The sequence below is a fragment of the Pavona decussata genome, unplaced genomic scaffold (genome assembly GCF_977016875.1).
Source record: "Pavona decussata unplaced genomic scaffold, jaPavDecu1.1 SCAFFOLD_25, whole genome shotgun sequence".
Lineage (NCBI taxonomy): Eukaryota > Metazoa > Cnidaria > Anthozoa > Scleractinia > Agariciidae > Pavona > Pavona decussata.
Window position 1 is genome coordinate 2,275,350 of NW_028145448.1, and position 16,692 is coordinate 2,292,041.

At 40.2% G+C, this 16,692-nt stretch overlaps 1 protein-coding gene across 8 annotated transcripts in view; it reads left to right on the top strand.

The window, feature by feature from the left end:
- Positions 1-16,692, top strand: part of LOC146485767 (GATA-binding factor 2-like) — a 30,055-nt gene that overhangs the window by 10,999 nt on the left and 2,364 nt on the right. For 2 of the 8 annotated variants that reach the window (XM_085103117.1, XM_085103123.1), the window contains exons 2-4: positions 12,863-13,750; positions 14,547-14,695; positions 15,289-15,414. In XM_085103117.1, the coding sequence (XP_084959243.1) occupies positions 12,863-13,750; positions 14,547-14,695; positions 15,289-15,414 (1,163 nt within the window). Of the gene's footprint in view, positions 1-965; positions 1,143-1,336; positions 1,439-2,256; positions 3,994-9,291; positions 9,759-11,727; positions 12,367-12,862; positions 13,751-14,546; positions 14,696-15,288; positions 15,415-16,692 lie in introns of those variants that run through there. The other 6 variants (XM_085103120.1, XM_085103124.1, XM_085103118.1 and 3 more) reach the window with 6 other exon arrangements.

The following is a 16,692-nucleotide window of genomic DNA, read 5'->3' on the forward strand; positions in this document are numbered from 1 at the left end:
AATTGTGTAACAATTCTGGAATTTCCTGAGAACATTTTACAGACAGTTTGTCTTAATTTTGCTCCATAAATTCATAGATATTAAGCATACAAATCGAGCGGTTCATTAGATATAGGTTGAGGTTATAATTCTTATTTATAATGTGTATTTTTTAAGGCCATCATTCGCTCCTTGTTATTAAAAGGGTTTTACAGAGAATACTGCATAAATTGAGGATATTGTAAGTAGCTTGTGACTAAACCGACAACAGATCTGGTTTTGGCCAGAAATAACTCCCTTATTTTACGCCATTAAATGCCCACGACGAGTGTACAGCAAAACAAGAATCAACAGTGATTCATAATCCCCGATTCGATAAATTAATGAAAATATCTTTAAATCTCCATTAGCTAACACCAGTCTTAAAGTAGTTAACTATTCTAGCAAACTACAACTTCGTTAGCTCTGATTTCTTCACTAAAAAGAAAGAAAAACCGAGGAGGATCGAGGAAGAATGAATCTCGCGTTGCCGCGAATTTTTGGGGTTGGCCCATCGTTGCAACAGTTTACGAAGGTAAGAGATTTGTTGCCAAGGTTGGCTTAAGTTTATTGTTCCGACAAAGGTCGTTCACAGCCTATGAAATTCGACGCTAAACAGCACTAAGTAGTAACTGTAGTTCGAACACGCAAAATTTTGCCGACACGCAAACCGCTGAATGCATTCGCACTCACGTCAAAATAAATCCAAATTATTCGTCATTTTGCGCACTTTATAGCTGTATTCGTAAATGTTTTAAAAGGACTATTTAATTCCCGACTAATTTAGATCAATACCTCTTTTATTTTTCTTTGAAAAGGAAAAAACCAGAATCTTTTAAAACTCAAGCCTGATGCGACACATCTGCCCTTGAAGGCTTAGTTGGTCACGTGGGTGGGTTGCTAGCGCCACAACAACGCGCGCGCGAGATTGGTCGACAGGTCATGCATAGTAAAACAGGTCCATTATACTGTGTGGTTAATATGTTTTATAAATATACGCCGAATGTTTCAATTTCCTCCAGTTAATCGAATCTCTGTTTTAAAATTGAGTCACTGTGACAGAAATATCGAAATAGAATTTCGAGTTTTTGCTTGATCTGCGGGCGCTTCTTTTGGCTACATCGGTGAGTGAATTTGTACATTTTCTTAATCATTAATGTCGACGGTTGGAGAGACTTCTTTGCATTTTGTAACGTTTACTAGGACAAAGCAGCTTGTCGTATAGGTTCTTGTTTGGAATTTTTCCTTTGCAGGAGGGGTGACCTTTCGGGTCTTTTTCCACAAATCAAATTTTTTTGACACCTTTCACCTTATTAAACTTGTAAACGCAAACACTTGAATTTTGTATACCCAGAGAAGTCGGAGCCATCACATCAAAGATAAACCAAATTATTCACAAAAGCTTCTAATCTTTCCTGAGGTGAGATTCTAAATTCCTGTTATGAAACTTAAGCCTAAATATCTGCCTACAAAATCTGAGATAAACCTTAAAGGCGCTCTTTAAGATCTAGCTTGTTATTTTAAAGTAATGAACACCAAAATCGTGAAATTTTTGTCGCTTGGTTGGGTTTAAACACAGTTTTATGGAGCCAGCAAAGAGCGCCTGGGTTATGGGACGGGAAAGGCTACGTTTAAGCTTTAAGGAGGCGCAAAAATAGGAAATGCGTGGTTAAGTAATTTCTTCCTCCACTTTATCTTCCCGCAAAATGCTGCAAATAAATGTTTACTGTTGCGAATTGCAAAACATTTTACATGGACAATCGAAGTACCTATACAACGAAGCAAAATATATATAAAGCGCAATGCACAACCAGAGGCCGAGTAAATCTTAACAGATTTTCAAATTTAATAATTTATGAAAGCCAAGAGTTATCGCAATATGCATTGGGTGATTTGTTTTCAGGGTCATTTTGGAATTTGAATAGAATTGTACCAAACGACTGTTTGCGTGTTTAGCTTCACAGGATGAAACCAAAGCGAGATATTGTCGTTGATTTTGGTTACTTTTTATCATAAGATTTGACGAGAGTAAAGAATCATTTGACGGTGTAATTAGTAGAAGAACTGGGAGCTCGTAATTAGAACAAGAACTGCGAGACCTTCGGGTGAACTGCGAGAAATTCTATTTTACAGAGAGGGATTTCAAAAGAATGAAGAAAAGAAATTTAATTTCGAAGACTCAAAGGGTTGAATAAATGCTTTAATTCAAAATCTGCCAAAAACTGAAGTGCCAGTTTTGTCTAAAAGTTTTGGAAACGTGCCCTTGCATTCGTGCGTGGATTTGAATTAGAACTTTCTAGCTGCCTACAAAACCCCGCCTCTAGATCTACAGCAACAACAGAAGTGAAGTATGAAATTCACCAAATAACCCATTGGCGTCATACGTCTTGGTGGAGAAGGCAGAAATTCAAACAATTTCTAATATACAACATATCAATGTCAAAACCGAGGGATCCCGTTACTTGCGCAGCGTTTGTGGAAAAGGAAGAAAGCCGGCGAGTAAATAAATAGAAAATTTGAGTTGGGTATGAAGACGTTTGGTAGTTTGGCCCTCCAGATGTCGTAAGCATGGTTGCTGTAGATTTTTGTGTCAAACTAGGTGTTTACAAACTTCGTATAGGCTCATTAATTTGTTATTGTCCTGGCTTTTATCGAGGTAATTTTTTTTTATTTAGCTACCGTAGGTGGGCGAATTTGTGTACCGAAACAGGATTAGTGGCTCCGGTCGAGCCAGATGGGTAGGAGAATTTGCTTGGAAAAATGACAATTCATTTCTAATTAGTGTGTCCATCAGTTTATTCTGGTCAAGAAAGAAAAACGTCATTTAGGGCGGTCATGGCAAACCTTTGTTTCAGACTTGACCTGTTTTCAAGTTTTTAGAAAGGTTTGCAAAATAAATCATTGCTCAGACTTCGGAAATTATCGGAGGCTAAAAAGATCTTGTCTTTGAATCCTTTTTCGTGTTAAAAATGTCTTGTTTGCGGGTTTTATATCTCGATTATTTGTGAAAACAGGGTTTTTGTGTTTTGTAATTAAATTTCAACAGCATTTTTCAATCAAATTTGCGCCACAGAGGACATTTCTCGCAGAGTGGTCAATGTTTTGGATAATTTTAATTTCTGTTCTTCTCGAATGAAAGCGCGAAATTCGCGAATTAAAAAATGCACACTCTAGTCTAGGATGATGAGAAGATCGATTTAAGAGAAATATAAATGGCTGATATAACACGTCGCCACCGGATCAATATCCCTGAAAACCTGAATTCTGTCAACTCCTGCTAAACCAAAAATTAATAGGTCTAGGTTTTTTGTTATTTGACGCTAAATTCTGGGTTTCCTCTGGTTGCGTGTCTCACTTACCCACCCCTCAAGTAATGTCAGCGTGAACAATTTCGATTTCCGTTGGTAATCGGGGCAGTCCGGGGCCATGTAACCAGTAACGCTTTAGGGAAGGTTAAAGTGTGAATTTTATCGCTTGTTTCACGGCGATTCTTCCTAATCTGCAGAGAGCTGGTGGGTAGGAGTGCCTAGCGCTTATTTAGCCCTGCCTTGCTTAACAAATGGATTCAATCAGACCACAGAGCAATACACGGACTCGGCGCCAACGCTCCGGCCTCGCGGATATGACTCTCACAAATCCGTCACACTCGAGTAGTCGAATCGTCTTGTGAGGTATTCGAAGCAACTCGCATCAGTAACCCGGTTGATTTTGAAGCGATGCAGGAAATAAATCGGTAGATTTTCGCTGAAATCTCAGCTACATCTTGCGTGCTTGTAAAGTCGGCACTGCAAAGCATGTGCACGTTAGACAAAGCAGTGAATTAGACCGGTTCGTTTGGCGCCCAATTGGCGCCGAAGCCCAAAAGTCATATAAATAGCATGTAACTCAAGCCCGGGATTCAAAAGTGTACCTTTCTGAAGCAGAAAAAGTCAGTGTAAGCGCCGGAGCTCGTTGAACAAATAAATCGCCAACGAGGTGAGTAGCTTTTGTTTTTACTTGAGGAAAGCTAATCGGATTACCTTCTGTTCCTTGCCGTAGTTTGAGGCGCAGGCCAGCAAGAGTTTTTTGGCAAATGCTTCACTCCAGCGATTTCTTTAGTTCCGAAGGAGGCAAAAGGTCTCTGGTTTTGCCAGCAGTGAAGCGCGGCCGAAGTAATCGCTGCAGTCAGCTTCTGTATACACTAATTTCAACGAACAAGCTCCCTGTAGCGCTGAAAGATAGATTTTGACTCCGTTTAATCACACAGATCAATGAAAATTGCTGTATCTCTGCAATCGCTACGGGAGGTTGATGAGTTTATCTCGATAAGGCTGCAAGCTTCGCTCAACGAAACAACAAACTGATTTCAAGTAAATACCTACACATCACTCTCACTGAATATTAATAAAACGCACCCTCCTTATCGCTAAGTACTGTCGATAATCCAATATCAGAGTTCCGTTCTTTGGTTGATTTTTCAAACTCAAATAGATAGCAAGCTTATGTAGTTTGTACGACCCTGTGTTGAGTGGCGGGTTTTCACGGCACTCTTTTGCTAAATTATATCAGCGGGAAAAAATATTATCTGCAAGCACTAAATTTTCGAGAGCGAGGAGCAGCTGTGTACAATACAAAACTTGCGAAAAGCCTATTATCAAACCATTAGAAGTGCGAGGGAACTTGATGGCTTGCTTCATCACTTATGCATAGATTAGCACGCACAGGACAAAGGCTGTGCCATTATAAAATTACCTCTATTTTCATTAAATCTGTACCGACAGCTTTTCTGCCCTCGCCTATGGCCGCAGATGCTTCGTTCTAAAATTGCCAAAACCGCCTGGCTAATTGCTCGAAGTCTTCGCGGTTTTGTCGAGTGCCAAACGCGAGCTTCGTGTCGTTCGATATTAGACTTGTTGTACTAAACTTAGCAGTGGGATGTTTCGATTTCGATTGAGCAATTATCTGTTACCATTTGCTACAAGTTACTTAGGCCGTTGTTTATGAGTCGCATAATCATTAGCTATTGATACAGGGACTCCCTTCCTGTCGCAAAGCCATTATACGAGAACATGATTGAACGAACTGACCAAAGACCAGTGCGATTTTGACAGCAAGCACTCTGTCTTGATAAAAAACCTAAAATGCGTTTACGAAGATTCAATTAGGAGCGAAATGAGGCCGGACGGTCAAAGGCATGAAAAATTAATGCCTCGACAGAATCGTTGAATAAGAGGAGTGATCGTCTTTAGCCTAACAAAGATCGCGCCAAACAAGTTTTGCTTTTCGTTAATTTCGTAACTTCTGCGAATGAAGGGGGAGGGAAATGTTCGCACTTCTGACAATCATATCAGCAAAGGTTTGTTCAAATATTGAGAAATATTTATCCAAAGCCTCCTTTGAATAAACAGTCGCTCACATCAAATCACCGAGTTATTGAGTTCTAAACCAGCAGGGTGGGAAATGCGAACAGACGACACTCTATAAATTATTTAGCGTGCTAGGTTGGCAATAAATTTTAGGTTACAAACCAGAGCAATTGCTGACTCCATGTGGTCTGAGCAGAGGCGCTATTCGATTCGAGGGACCGGAGAAGAGAGAGGAAAACAAAAAAATACACATTTACAGCGCGAGCGTTCAGCGTTTGTTTTGAACCGGTTAGCTCCAATACGTAGAGAATCGAGCCTATTTTTGGTAGGTATAAATTCACATCATTCAGTATCGAGGGTAGATCCAAAAAGTGATAATTATGCAATTATCGATTTTAGATAGAATGATTGATAAGTTGGAGCAAGGCTTTGGGTGACGTGAGGCTCTGTGGAAGGCGGGTGTATCTATCAGAGGGGAACGTGTCTTGCTATATCGAGCGCTCAATGGCATTTCCGGCTGCAAACCACTATCCTTGTTATCTCGTTTGGCGAGCATTCTAACCACTCTCCGGGTTGCGATTGTAGCAAATTGCTGAGAAATTGTTTTGGGTTGTGTTCGCGCTGGGTAAATAAACGTCTGGCTCTTGGCACTGGGATAACGCTTTGCGCAAACTGCGATGTTGAAGGGTCGACATCGCAGTGTTGAGAAATCAAAGATACCGCCAACCGACTCTCTGTCGCCACTCTGACCTCCGAAGAATTTTTCCCATTAGAGCCAAAAATGTTATTTCACACGGCTACTTCAACTAGATGGACGTGACATGACAGTCGAGCCTCTGAAGGCTTCCCCCGCACATTCGCGTCGAGCTGAAACGCTTCCTCGAGCAAGGTTCGGGTTTGCTGGTCAAGGCGATATGCATCGTCTTGAAAGCGTCCGTGAGATCAAGTGCTGCACGTTTATCAAATATTAACTGTTGTAACCAAAGAACAAAGGCAGAGAGTGTTCCGGGTCATTCGCCCCTAAAATTTAAGCAAATTTAAAGTATAAAAGACTTACTGGTTTTAGAAACATATATTATACTCAGGCGACATGAGCCACGTCTTCCCTTTGTCTTCAGGCGGTTTGTTGTGTGTTCAATTAACAGAAAAGTTCTTGAGCGGTAAAACCACTTTGATTAAACTTTGTTACTTGGCTGTCGTTTTCACACTTTGAGATTTCAGTCCTATTCCTTGCAGCAGTCCTACTCGCGCTCTAACTAAAGATCCAACTTCTGGTAGGTTTAATCGATTGATCCACAATGCTCTCTTTAATACACAATTTTTCCTGATAGCTTTGTCCCGCGCAACTGAACAAATGAACTTTCTCACGCAACTGATTCAAATCGCAACACAAGCAAGATTTGTACAGAGAATTTAAACTGTAGCGAGTTCTAACCATAACATAATAATTGCTACATCTGCTTTCATATTTACGTATCGTAATTTCAGGGAATTAAATATACACAGGACAAAGTTCATTATTTGCTTTCATAAATGTTCAACAAAGTAAAATTCTACACTGGGCGATGCAGTTTTCAAAGGGACTTCCTTCTTGTCCTGATTATTCCCGACGCCCAGTGTTCAAGGTTCAAGAGATTCTCAAGTTCGGTATAAGCAAGGTGAATCCGCTTAAAATTAAGACATTTAGGTCCAAATTAAATTAACGTGCCGTAAACGTTTCGCTTAAAGTAATCCTTCTTCTCTGAGAGCCGTTTAGAATAGAGAGTGGCTCAAATTCAAGTGTTTAGTAGATTACTGGTCAATAGTGATCACGAAACTCTTCAAGAATCTTCTCGAATCACTGTAGCCTCTTGACCGCCACAAGTCGTTCCGATTTGTAAATTTTCACCCCTTCGCATTGAAATGATGAATTCTAAGGACTAGTAAATTGCTTATTACTGATAACACATCTTCCGGAGTTTTTGGTTCCGAATCAAGCCCACAAGATGTACAAATTTGCATGAAGAGTCGGAGAAAATCGTTCACACCATGCTGAAATCATTTCCAAAATATCTTCGTTCATTCTGAGAGATTCTGAGTTTCTTAGTACGATTCTTTGTAAGATATACTCAGCCCAATATTGATGGGTTTAACGCTTTGCCGGTTTTATAAGTTGTCACAGTATGCTTGGTCGTCTAGTTGATTGTTATGGAAATTTCCTTGTGTCAATGCAGTAACAGAGATTTATCGCTTTTTGTTCGCGATTTTTGTTAGGTTAACCTTTTGTTGGTTTTTTCGTACAGATAAGAGTTATGTTTACGTGAGAACATTATTTCGAGATCTGTTAGTTTAGGTTTCAAGGAAGAGATGAACAGCAAACAAGCCGAATGTTTCTTTTTTTCAGCGAAAACAAAAACTTTCGATCCTACATCGCCTCGTAAAGACGATGCGAAGTATTGCATTCATGTTTGGTTCTTGAAAATCTATTTTTAATTTTCAATATGCATCCAGACTGGATATCATAGACATGAATGAATGTGGTTTATCTTAACAACAGAAAACATATAGCTTAAAAGTCATTGGAATCGATTGTTTCTTTGATATTGAGCAAACCTAAAAATACATCCCACAACCTGAATCCAGTATCATGTAATAAGCCAAACAGAACTACGAAGAATTTCCTGACGTGCTAAGACCACTAACTTCTTATGCCAATCCTATTTCGGGTATTAAACGCTAGGCTTAACCAGATAAAAATGCTACAGAAAAACGCAAAGCTGCTTTCATTTTTGCTATTGCTGTGATCTGGATTTCAACAGTTTTAGATGAAATTAACCACGGATCATTCGCCCCGGCTGTGCTTGTGTGGTACAAAACTAAGCTCGTTGCTGTTTAGTACCTGTTAACAGTCGAGCAGCGCAAATTATCAACGCAAGAACTTCAACAAGATGATTTTTTACCATCACTGAGTGATGTTCTTTACGTAACACGAGCTGTTCTGTTTTAACTGCTAAATCATCAGCTTAATATTTCTTCCCCAAAGCGGATGCAGTGATATTTAACGGCAATGACATCTAAATTGATTGTTCCTAAATATGTTTTGAAACCGTTTTGCCACATTTTCTATCATTTCCTTTTTTGACAAATTTGTGTGGTCGAGGAACACTCTCTTCATATTGTCAGCATATTTCTAATTTCCTTGGACTGAACTTCCTGTGTTTCGTCAAAAATAAAAAACACACCTTTCTCTCCATTATAAAAATATAGCTGTCTCGCCCTCCAACGTTGAAGTAGCGAAAGCATAAGTTACCTACCGCGGTAGACTGTAATTGTCTCACAGATGGTGCTATCCATAGAAAAATTCCATCATGTTCAACGACTCCACTTTGCCGAGAATATTCGATATTCATCTGATTCAACATCGATATAACACACAGCTATAACCTGTCTTGGCGCTATGAAAATATATCATTTTACGGTCGTTGTTTTCTCCAACAAAGGATCGGTGTTTTTCCGTGTTTTTCGTAACAAGCTTCGTGTTTTGATTGAGTGAACAAGTTCAGTGTTTTTCGAAATCTCCCTTAAGTCATTCAGTTACCAAACAGGCTTCCTTGCAATTGTTACAGCTTTAATGGACTGTAATCCGCGTTTATCGCTGTTCCAGCTTTATCAGTTCGCCCTGTCGAGAGTACTTTAAACCCTCTAGTTCGGTTTCCAGATATAAAATTGATCGTAGACATTAAACTTGTTTTAGCGATATAGCGATATTGTACAAGACCTTGCACAGTATGTGAGCAAGATACGGCACCCCTAGATCTGATAAAGCGAAACGGAGTTTCCTGTCTGTAAGGTTTTCAAATTATCACCCTCAGTTCACGGGACTTGTGAAATCTAGTACCCGCGAAACAACGACGCCGAAATTGAGCCTTCCTTTGGTGTTTTGTTGTGGGCGGGGGCTTTGAAAGCTCAGGGATTTCCAAGATTAAATTCTCAAAACAGGACAAAATGCGTAATAAACAGTTGTGTGTTTTCAGAAATCAGAAATGCAATCAAGCATGTTGTTGGCGATTATACAAAAGATTTCATCGCCACCGTACACAAAGGAAAAACGGACCATTATACTGATAACCCCGTTCCTCTCTGCACTTATCTCTCCACCAAAGTGATGCATGTGTGTTTAGGGATTTAGTCTAGAGCATGTGTACGGATAGATATAGCTAACCAGCAACCGTAACTTACACTTAGCGCGCGCGTCCACCGCGCTGAGTTTTTATGCGCACGCTAAAGTCATAAAACAAGGAAAATTCACCATGGCTTTGAATACTGTTGGCCAAGAGGCCTGCATCTTGGGAAGTCTGTGCCCCCTTGCATATGGGAGAACTGTGCAAGACAGCCTTCGGAAGCCGATGCCTCTCGGTAAATGTTTTATGCTTTTTAGTATCCTAACTGTCTGCGCTAGCCAAATCCACAAAAAGCACCGCTTGTATAAAACGCGTAAAACACACACACTTCCTGCAGACTTGTTATGTTGGCGAATTTAATTCCTTGGATTGTGCAACAAACAGTTTCTCTATATTAGTGAAGGAACAAGCTCTGGCTCCGCTCTGATAAATTTTATTTTCCTCGGTGAAAGTTGCGTTTAATTGAACAAACCGCACACGCGAGAGCAGCACTGGGATCTCGCCGAATATTACATTATTTATGAAAAAGTTATTTCTTTCTGCACAGCTAAGTAATTCAATTTCTCAATCTTAATTACGATAAAATAACTTTACTTATTTTGGAGGTGCTAGAGTCTTTGCACTTTTGTAAATGGCCTTGTTTTACGAAAAGATTTCGGGAACTCGTCTTTTTTTAGCACTGAACTGAGTTTCGTGCAGTCGGTAAGACATGTTTTATTTTTCTGGCAGAATGTGTTCCATTTGTTGAAATAAACACACTAATTTCTTTCAAAAACTATTATTCTTTTTCATAAAGGGGTTATCTTTATTTCTTGTTATCCTAAAGAGTATTGGCTTGAAAAATTTATGACTTATAATGGAAAATAATTGAAATATTGATAACGCAAAAATACCAGAGGAAGTGTGGAGTCTATTTGAAGATGTTGAAGAGGATCACGTATTAAGCGAAGATGACTCGAGTTCACTGAAGCGCAACTAACATGGTCCGATTTTTTGTTCGTTTCATCGTGGCACGTGGGAATCCCAAGGCCAGTGTCTTTGGTCTTGAATGTGTTTCTTTTGTAGCCGCAGGTGGGACGCCAGAGGAAAATTTTAATGATTCAGCATTTAAAAAATTTTCTTTGCAGTACGTACTTGAACTCGTTAGCCGTGGTATTTGTTGGCTATAGTTTTCAATATCACTTCATGCGCGTTATTCTTGTGGTATAAGCACTGCAGATTTTGAGCTCTCTCACCATAGAGTGTAAATTGCATGATCGATTCGTTCTTATCACCATGTTCAAACTTTGCACTGTCTAGGTAATCGCCGTGATTATAGCGATTACGATTATTGCTTGTTTACGAATTTCTGCTGCTTTGTGATTATAAAAGCATAAATATTTTCATTATTTTAGATACAAACTCGGCAGGAATTCGATGAACGATTAAAAAAGCGGTCTGAAACAAGACTTTCTTGTGTTTCCTTGATCATACCACACAACTCCGGAGGTCGCGAAATACTTCGATCTCGAGATCTCGTTTAAACAGGCTGCCAACTAGCGTCTTGCTGTCTGCAAGATTTTGTGCCACGCACGCAAATCGGGGACATTGTTGAAAATTTGAAACTCAGATAACACTAACCAATTACATTGTCATTCTATTCATACTTTGTGCGAAAGGTCACAACCGATGTACGATAAAGTGGACGCGTTCTAGGAAGGGATGCTCGCCTGTCGGGAGCCGGTCAGAGGGTGCAGTAAGAGTTCCATTTATTTCCTATCATCCGCAAAGAGGTTTTCGTTAGCAAACATTTACACAGATAACAAGTCTTGAAATACGCAATAAAGTCCGCGAGGAGATTATCTTTGTTATCGCTTTTATCTTGCGGTCATGTTCCACCTGCCTCGACAATGAACTTAACACTGTAGCCAATCAGAGCGCGGCTTTTCGTAATTAGTTGTAAAGCAAAACACCCATGTTGTTTTTCTTTGCTCTGTAATGGCGGATGCGCCCATCGAATGGAGGCAAACGCTGCTTGATCAAATACCACTTTGGGCAAACAAACTCAACGGGATGTTTTCTTAAGACGTCGAGGGAAGCCACTCGAGCGTCGCTAATGCGGATCAGCAAAGCCGTTAATTTCTTCTCGTCAAATAGGATATTATTTATCGCTTGTAAGAAAAGCATATAATGATAACAAATACAGCCAAAGAGGTCGATTTTGCTATGATAAGCAAGGAATCTTTCTGGATGGGATCTTAATTTAAATCTGACTTTGAAAAGTTGTGTATTTCAGTAATGGAGGCACGAACCTAAATGTTGTTGTCTGAAGTTCACAACCTCTCGCCTCCGCGTTTCCTGGTCGCGCTTTGCCAAAAATCCGTCTAAGCTCGCGCCCCCCTCTATTTGGGACTCGTCACGTGTGTTTAGATATTAAGCAGAACTCGCATGAAATTGCCGCTAATTTACTGTTTGAAAACTTTACATGGAACCCAAGCGCGTGATTGACACATCACTTTAGCTCAAGAATTGATTGTTTGATTTGTGTACCAATGATGCTTTGAATGGAAAAGAGAATCTAACAAAATGTCACCCAGCACGCACGCTGATTGGCTGCTCGTTTGACCTGTCACTCCTTATGTGTGTGCAAGTAGGTCTGTTGGCGCCAGCCAAGCGGGAGCGGACAGTGGCTCTGGTTTGCTTACAAAACCTTTCAAACATTGTTTGAATTTAACCAGACACCACAGCGCAGCCAGTGCATTGCGGGGAATATCCCATAAGACTCAACAGCGAGGGTATTTACAAAACACCAAAAGACTTGCTCTCACCGGCCCTCTACACGTCAAGAACAGCTTGTTCACTAGGTGCGCACTGACGGCGGGGTTTTGTGAATCTCACAATTTTTTTTCTTCGTTTTGTCACGAACACGTGAAGTTACGCGCGAAGGAAGTCTAACAAAGCTCATGTCTCACACTTTATTTTAGCGCCTTATCTGCCCTATCATCGTTGCCTACAGCTTTGGAGATCTCCCTTTGTGTATTAGCAGCCCTGGAGAATTCTATATCTATTTTAATAGCTTCTACAGATTTCTGAGTGTATTCATCAGATAAGTTTGCGGAACCTCCATTTTACTTGTGAGACAGTGAATGGGAACTTCCGTTCGGTGATGCACGCGCGCGTTTTAACGTCTTGCACCGCTCGTTGAATTTCCCATTGAATATAATGCCATGACAATGAAATTCCTTTTACCTATTATTTCCTGTAGTTATTGTTATGGGACTTATTAAACCATTTAAATATATGCCGCTCTGTCAGTTTTGTGTTTTATTTGCGCTGAGCAACACCTCTGTTCTCTTGAAGGTTTTTCGCGACTCGCAACTTTGAAGATGGAAGCTGTCAGCCCCGAACATAGGTGGATTCATCCGGCCGTAAGCCAGCAACACGAAAACGCACACGGCAGCGAGAGAATGCAGCCAACGGCGTCAAACTGTACAGGAAACAACATGAATTTGGTTGAAACCAACCAACTTCTACCACCCGACGAAGTGGACGTTTTCTTTCACCACCTCGACAGTTCGGGAAACGCAGCAAATTGGTCCTACACTCCCGGAGGTCGAGCCTATCGCCCATCGATGTGCCAAATGGCAGCGCACGGAGCCACCGCTTTTCAAGATCCGCAAGGCCAGTCTGGTCCTCAAGGAAGCTGTAGTCGAGTGTTCTTGCCAACAGCTCGCGTTCCACCCGGTCAGGTTTGTCGTCCACACTTTCACACTCCAATCCAGTGGATTGAAAGCAAGCCAGCACCCGGTCTGATGTCGCACGGTTGTTCCACGCCGAATCCCGCTTCGGTTTGGTGTCCTTCTTTCCAGCAAGGCCATCGACCGAGTCCCGTTCCAGTTTCGATGCCTCCTTCAGCAGTTTCGGGATCCATGTCGCTGTCTCACAGCTCGGCACACTTGTTCCCTTTCCCGCCAACTCCGCCGAAGGATAATTCAGTCGAAAGTGGAGTCATGGGCAGCGATATTTTCAGCTACGGTAGTGAAGACAAGGCTCGTTTGAAAGCCGGAATGCCGCTTGTTTCCCCAAGGCCCGATGCGACAACGCTTGCGGGTTATCCTTCTCCAGCTCTCCCACATTACGTTGGTTCAGAGCTAAATATCTCCTCTTTCGGATCACTGCCGGGGTTGCCCGGGCTAATGGCGAATAGAAACTTTCCTAGAAACAGAACCAAGAGCCGTTCAAATTCAGGTTAGTGGGTTCTAAATTCGAGCAAACAAAAAACTAATCGCCAAATTAAATTATCTCCAAAATGTCACTTCCCAAGCGAGATTAGTGTTATTTCCTTCCACAATATCTGCGGGAGCTGAAGGTTTTTTTCCTCTCCGGAGGATTTTTTTTCGTGCCTGTTTCAAATTGAAAGCCTTAATTACGCTTCTAACTAAATCTAATTACTCTGCGGTAAATTCGCTGTTGAAACTGTACAACTATAGCGGCATTCCTGCTTTCAGAAACTCCTTACTGATAATCAGTTGTTGTGTTTGTCGATTTGACGTTTTGTATTCTGTAGATTTAAATGGTAACCACCGCGAATTTCTGACCCGGTAACCATAGAATTTCCTTCCAAAGAATCTCTAATTTTCTATAACGTTTTTTCACAGTTTACGTAGGCATTTCCTCAGCCGTTTGGAGAATTCCTTATAAATTAGAACGACCGAGAAGAGTTTTATTACAAAACAGCTATTTGTAAGACATAAGAGCCAACAAACAAGTGAAGGAAAATGCGTATTTGTAAAATATTTATGTTTTCGGTTAGTCTGACCTTTCGAAAACAGTAAACTTCAAGAAACGCGATGCCGTGTGTGGTATGAGACGAGCTCATTACACGCAACATGTAAGTCAGGCTCGCGTTTGTATTGTTTTCGTTTCATTTTAATTTTTATCGCGAGTGGTTGCCATACAACGAGATAGAATAGAAAGGAAGAATCTTCGGAAACGCGGAAAATTGGTCTTCAACTGATCTTTGGTTGTTCGTCTTTCCAACCAGCCGATGGGCGCGAATGTGTGAATTGCGGCGCAACTTCTACTCCGCTTTGGCGAAGAGATGGTGGTGGGCATTATTTGTGCAACGCCTGTGGACTTTACCACAAAATGAATGGTTCCAGTCGACCTCTTATCAAACCAAAAAGAAGATTGGTGAGTCCTTTGGTAGGCTTGTTAACTAAGACAGATCTCGCCTAACATCTCCCGTCTTTTCATCTTTAATTGTCTTTTTTAAAATTCAAATTTCCCTTACAGCCCCATCGTGGTGTTTCAAGCTATTAAATTTTCAAGTTCGACATTTGATGCGCCAACATTCGTTGACAGAAAAGAGTGTGAAAATTCTCAAAGCTTTCTCTGTATTAATTGATAACTTCAAGACACGGGAAAAAAACATGCAATTGCGTGAACGAAAAACTCAAATTTTGGAGATTTTTTTCAGTTTAGCGGGGACTTGAAATTTTTTTTTTCATGAAGATATTTCGTATTCCTTTTTATTTTAATTTAAATTTTGAATGTTGCGAGCAGACGTTGTCATTATGACAAACCAAAAAAACTCTGACATGTCATCGCCTCTAATAGAACCCTCAAATGCTATTCATTGAGCAAAGGAACCCCTGCGTTCAACTTGAAATTCAAAAGACTGTTAATACTATCTTGCAGTGGTTTACAACAATTTAAATTGATGTTTTCATCTTTTTTTTTCTAAGTTATTATTATTTTCTTCATTTTCTTTTTGTTACGAATAGTCGGCTGCCCGCAGAGCTGGGACTTCATGTGCTAATTGTCATACCACACAAACTACATTGTGGCGTCGCAACCAAAACGGAGATCCTGTTTGCAATGCGTGCGGACTTTATTGGAAACTCCACGCGGTAAGTGTGTTCGAGTTGCCCACGCGCGCGCGAATCCCCAAACTGCTCGCTCGCCGAAAGAACGTAATAAGTGTAATAGATAAGATGGCAACCGATAACTGGAAGGTTTCTTGATTTATTTATCACACTATCAGAAATTCATTTATCCTTAATGGCTTACAAACGATAAACAAACAAGGTTTAAGACGGTAAAGAAGCGAATTTCATTCGTTTTAGATAAGATATTTTCCGACTGAAATCTCTCATCTGTTCACGTTCGCATGCGTAATGAATGTTTTCCTTATTAACGTTACGAACGAGAAAACCATTTTTTTTTTTGGAATGCAAATGAGCTGGTCAATTTATTTATTGAATAAAATGTGGACCGCTCTTTTGACGAGCTGTTCCTCAAAACGTTGGCTGAGATCTCTTCCAGCTGTTTCAAAAGCCGTTATGTATGTATGTTGATTATATTTTATTACAAGCCTCGTCAATTAGTCTTTAGCAAAGTTGGGGTAATTTCATCTCAATATCCGGTTAAGTTATTTTGAGTAAAAGCTTAATGTGCTTTGCAGTTTGGCTTCCGATTTTTCGAGGCTTGTAAATATTTTTACATGTTCAATGACTTTTGTTTGGCATACAAATGCGCGAGCCAGCAGTAGATCACATGGCAGGCTTCGAACAAACACTGGCTTTTTGTTTGCCTTTTGTGTACCTTCGTAATTTCTTTTACACGATTCAAAGACACGGCTTCAACACCTTCTCAATAGGTGAAAGCTGGAGTTTCCATGCTAATTAAATGTTAATGTTTTAATCTAAAGTAAGTCGCTTGCCCGTTAAAACTGTACGTGTTATTTGTAAGCCAACAACTCCTTATTTCCTGCCATAATTTAATTGTCAGTAAAACAGCCTTACGGTGGGCGAAGGCTCTTTGTTATTTGGACTTGAATTTTAACTCAAAACATCAAACTTGTCGGTTATATCGAGTTAATAGCTTCCTTTTATTCGTTGAGTAGAATTAGATTTCGCCCCATTTCCTGTGCATTACCCAGATAATGAGAGTTTAATATTTGTTGTCTTTTAGTGGCTTTCATAAGTCAGCCAACAAATGTCTAGAATTTTCAGCTTTGAAATAAAACGCCAAAATCATAATTGTGTTAAAAATACTTTTGTGCGAGTACTTATTAGGTGATCAATCTGGCTTCCTTATATTTTTGTCTTATGCTGGGCAATTTTTTGTTTTCGCGTTGTCTTTTACACATAATGAGTTTAATACTTGTGTAAATTATTAATTTAAAA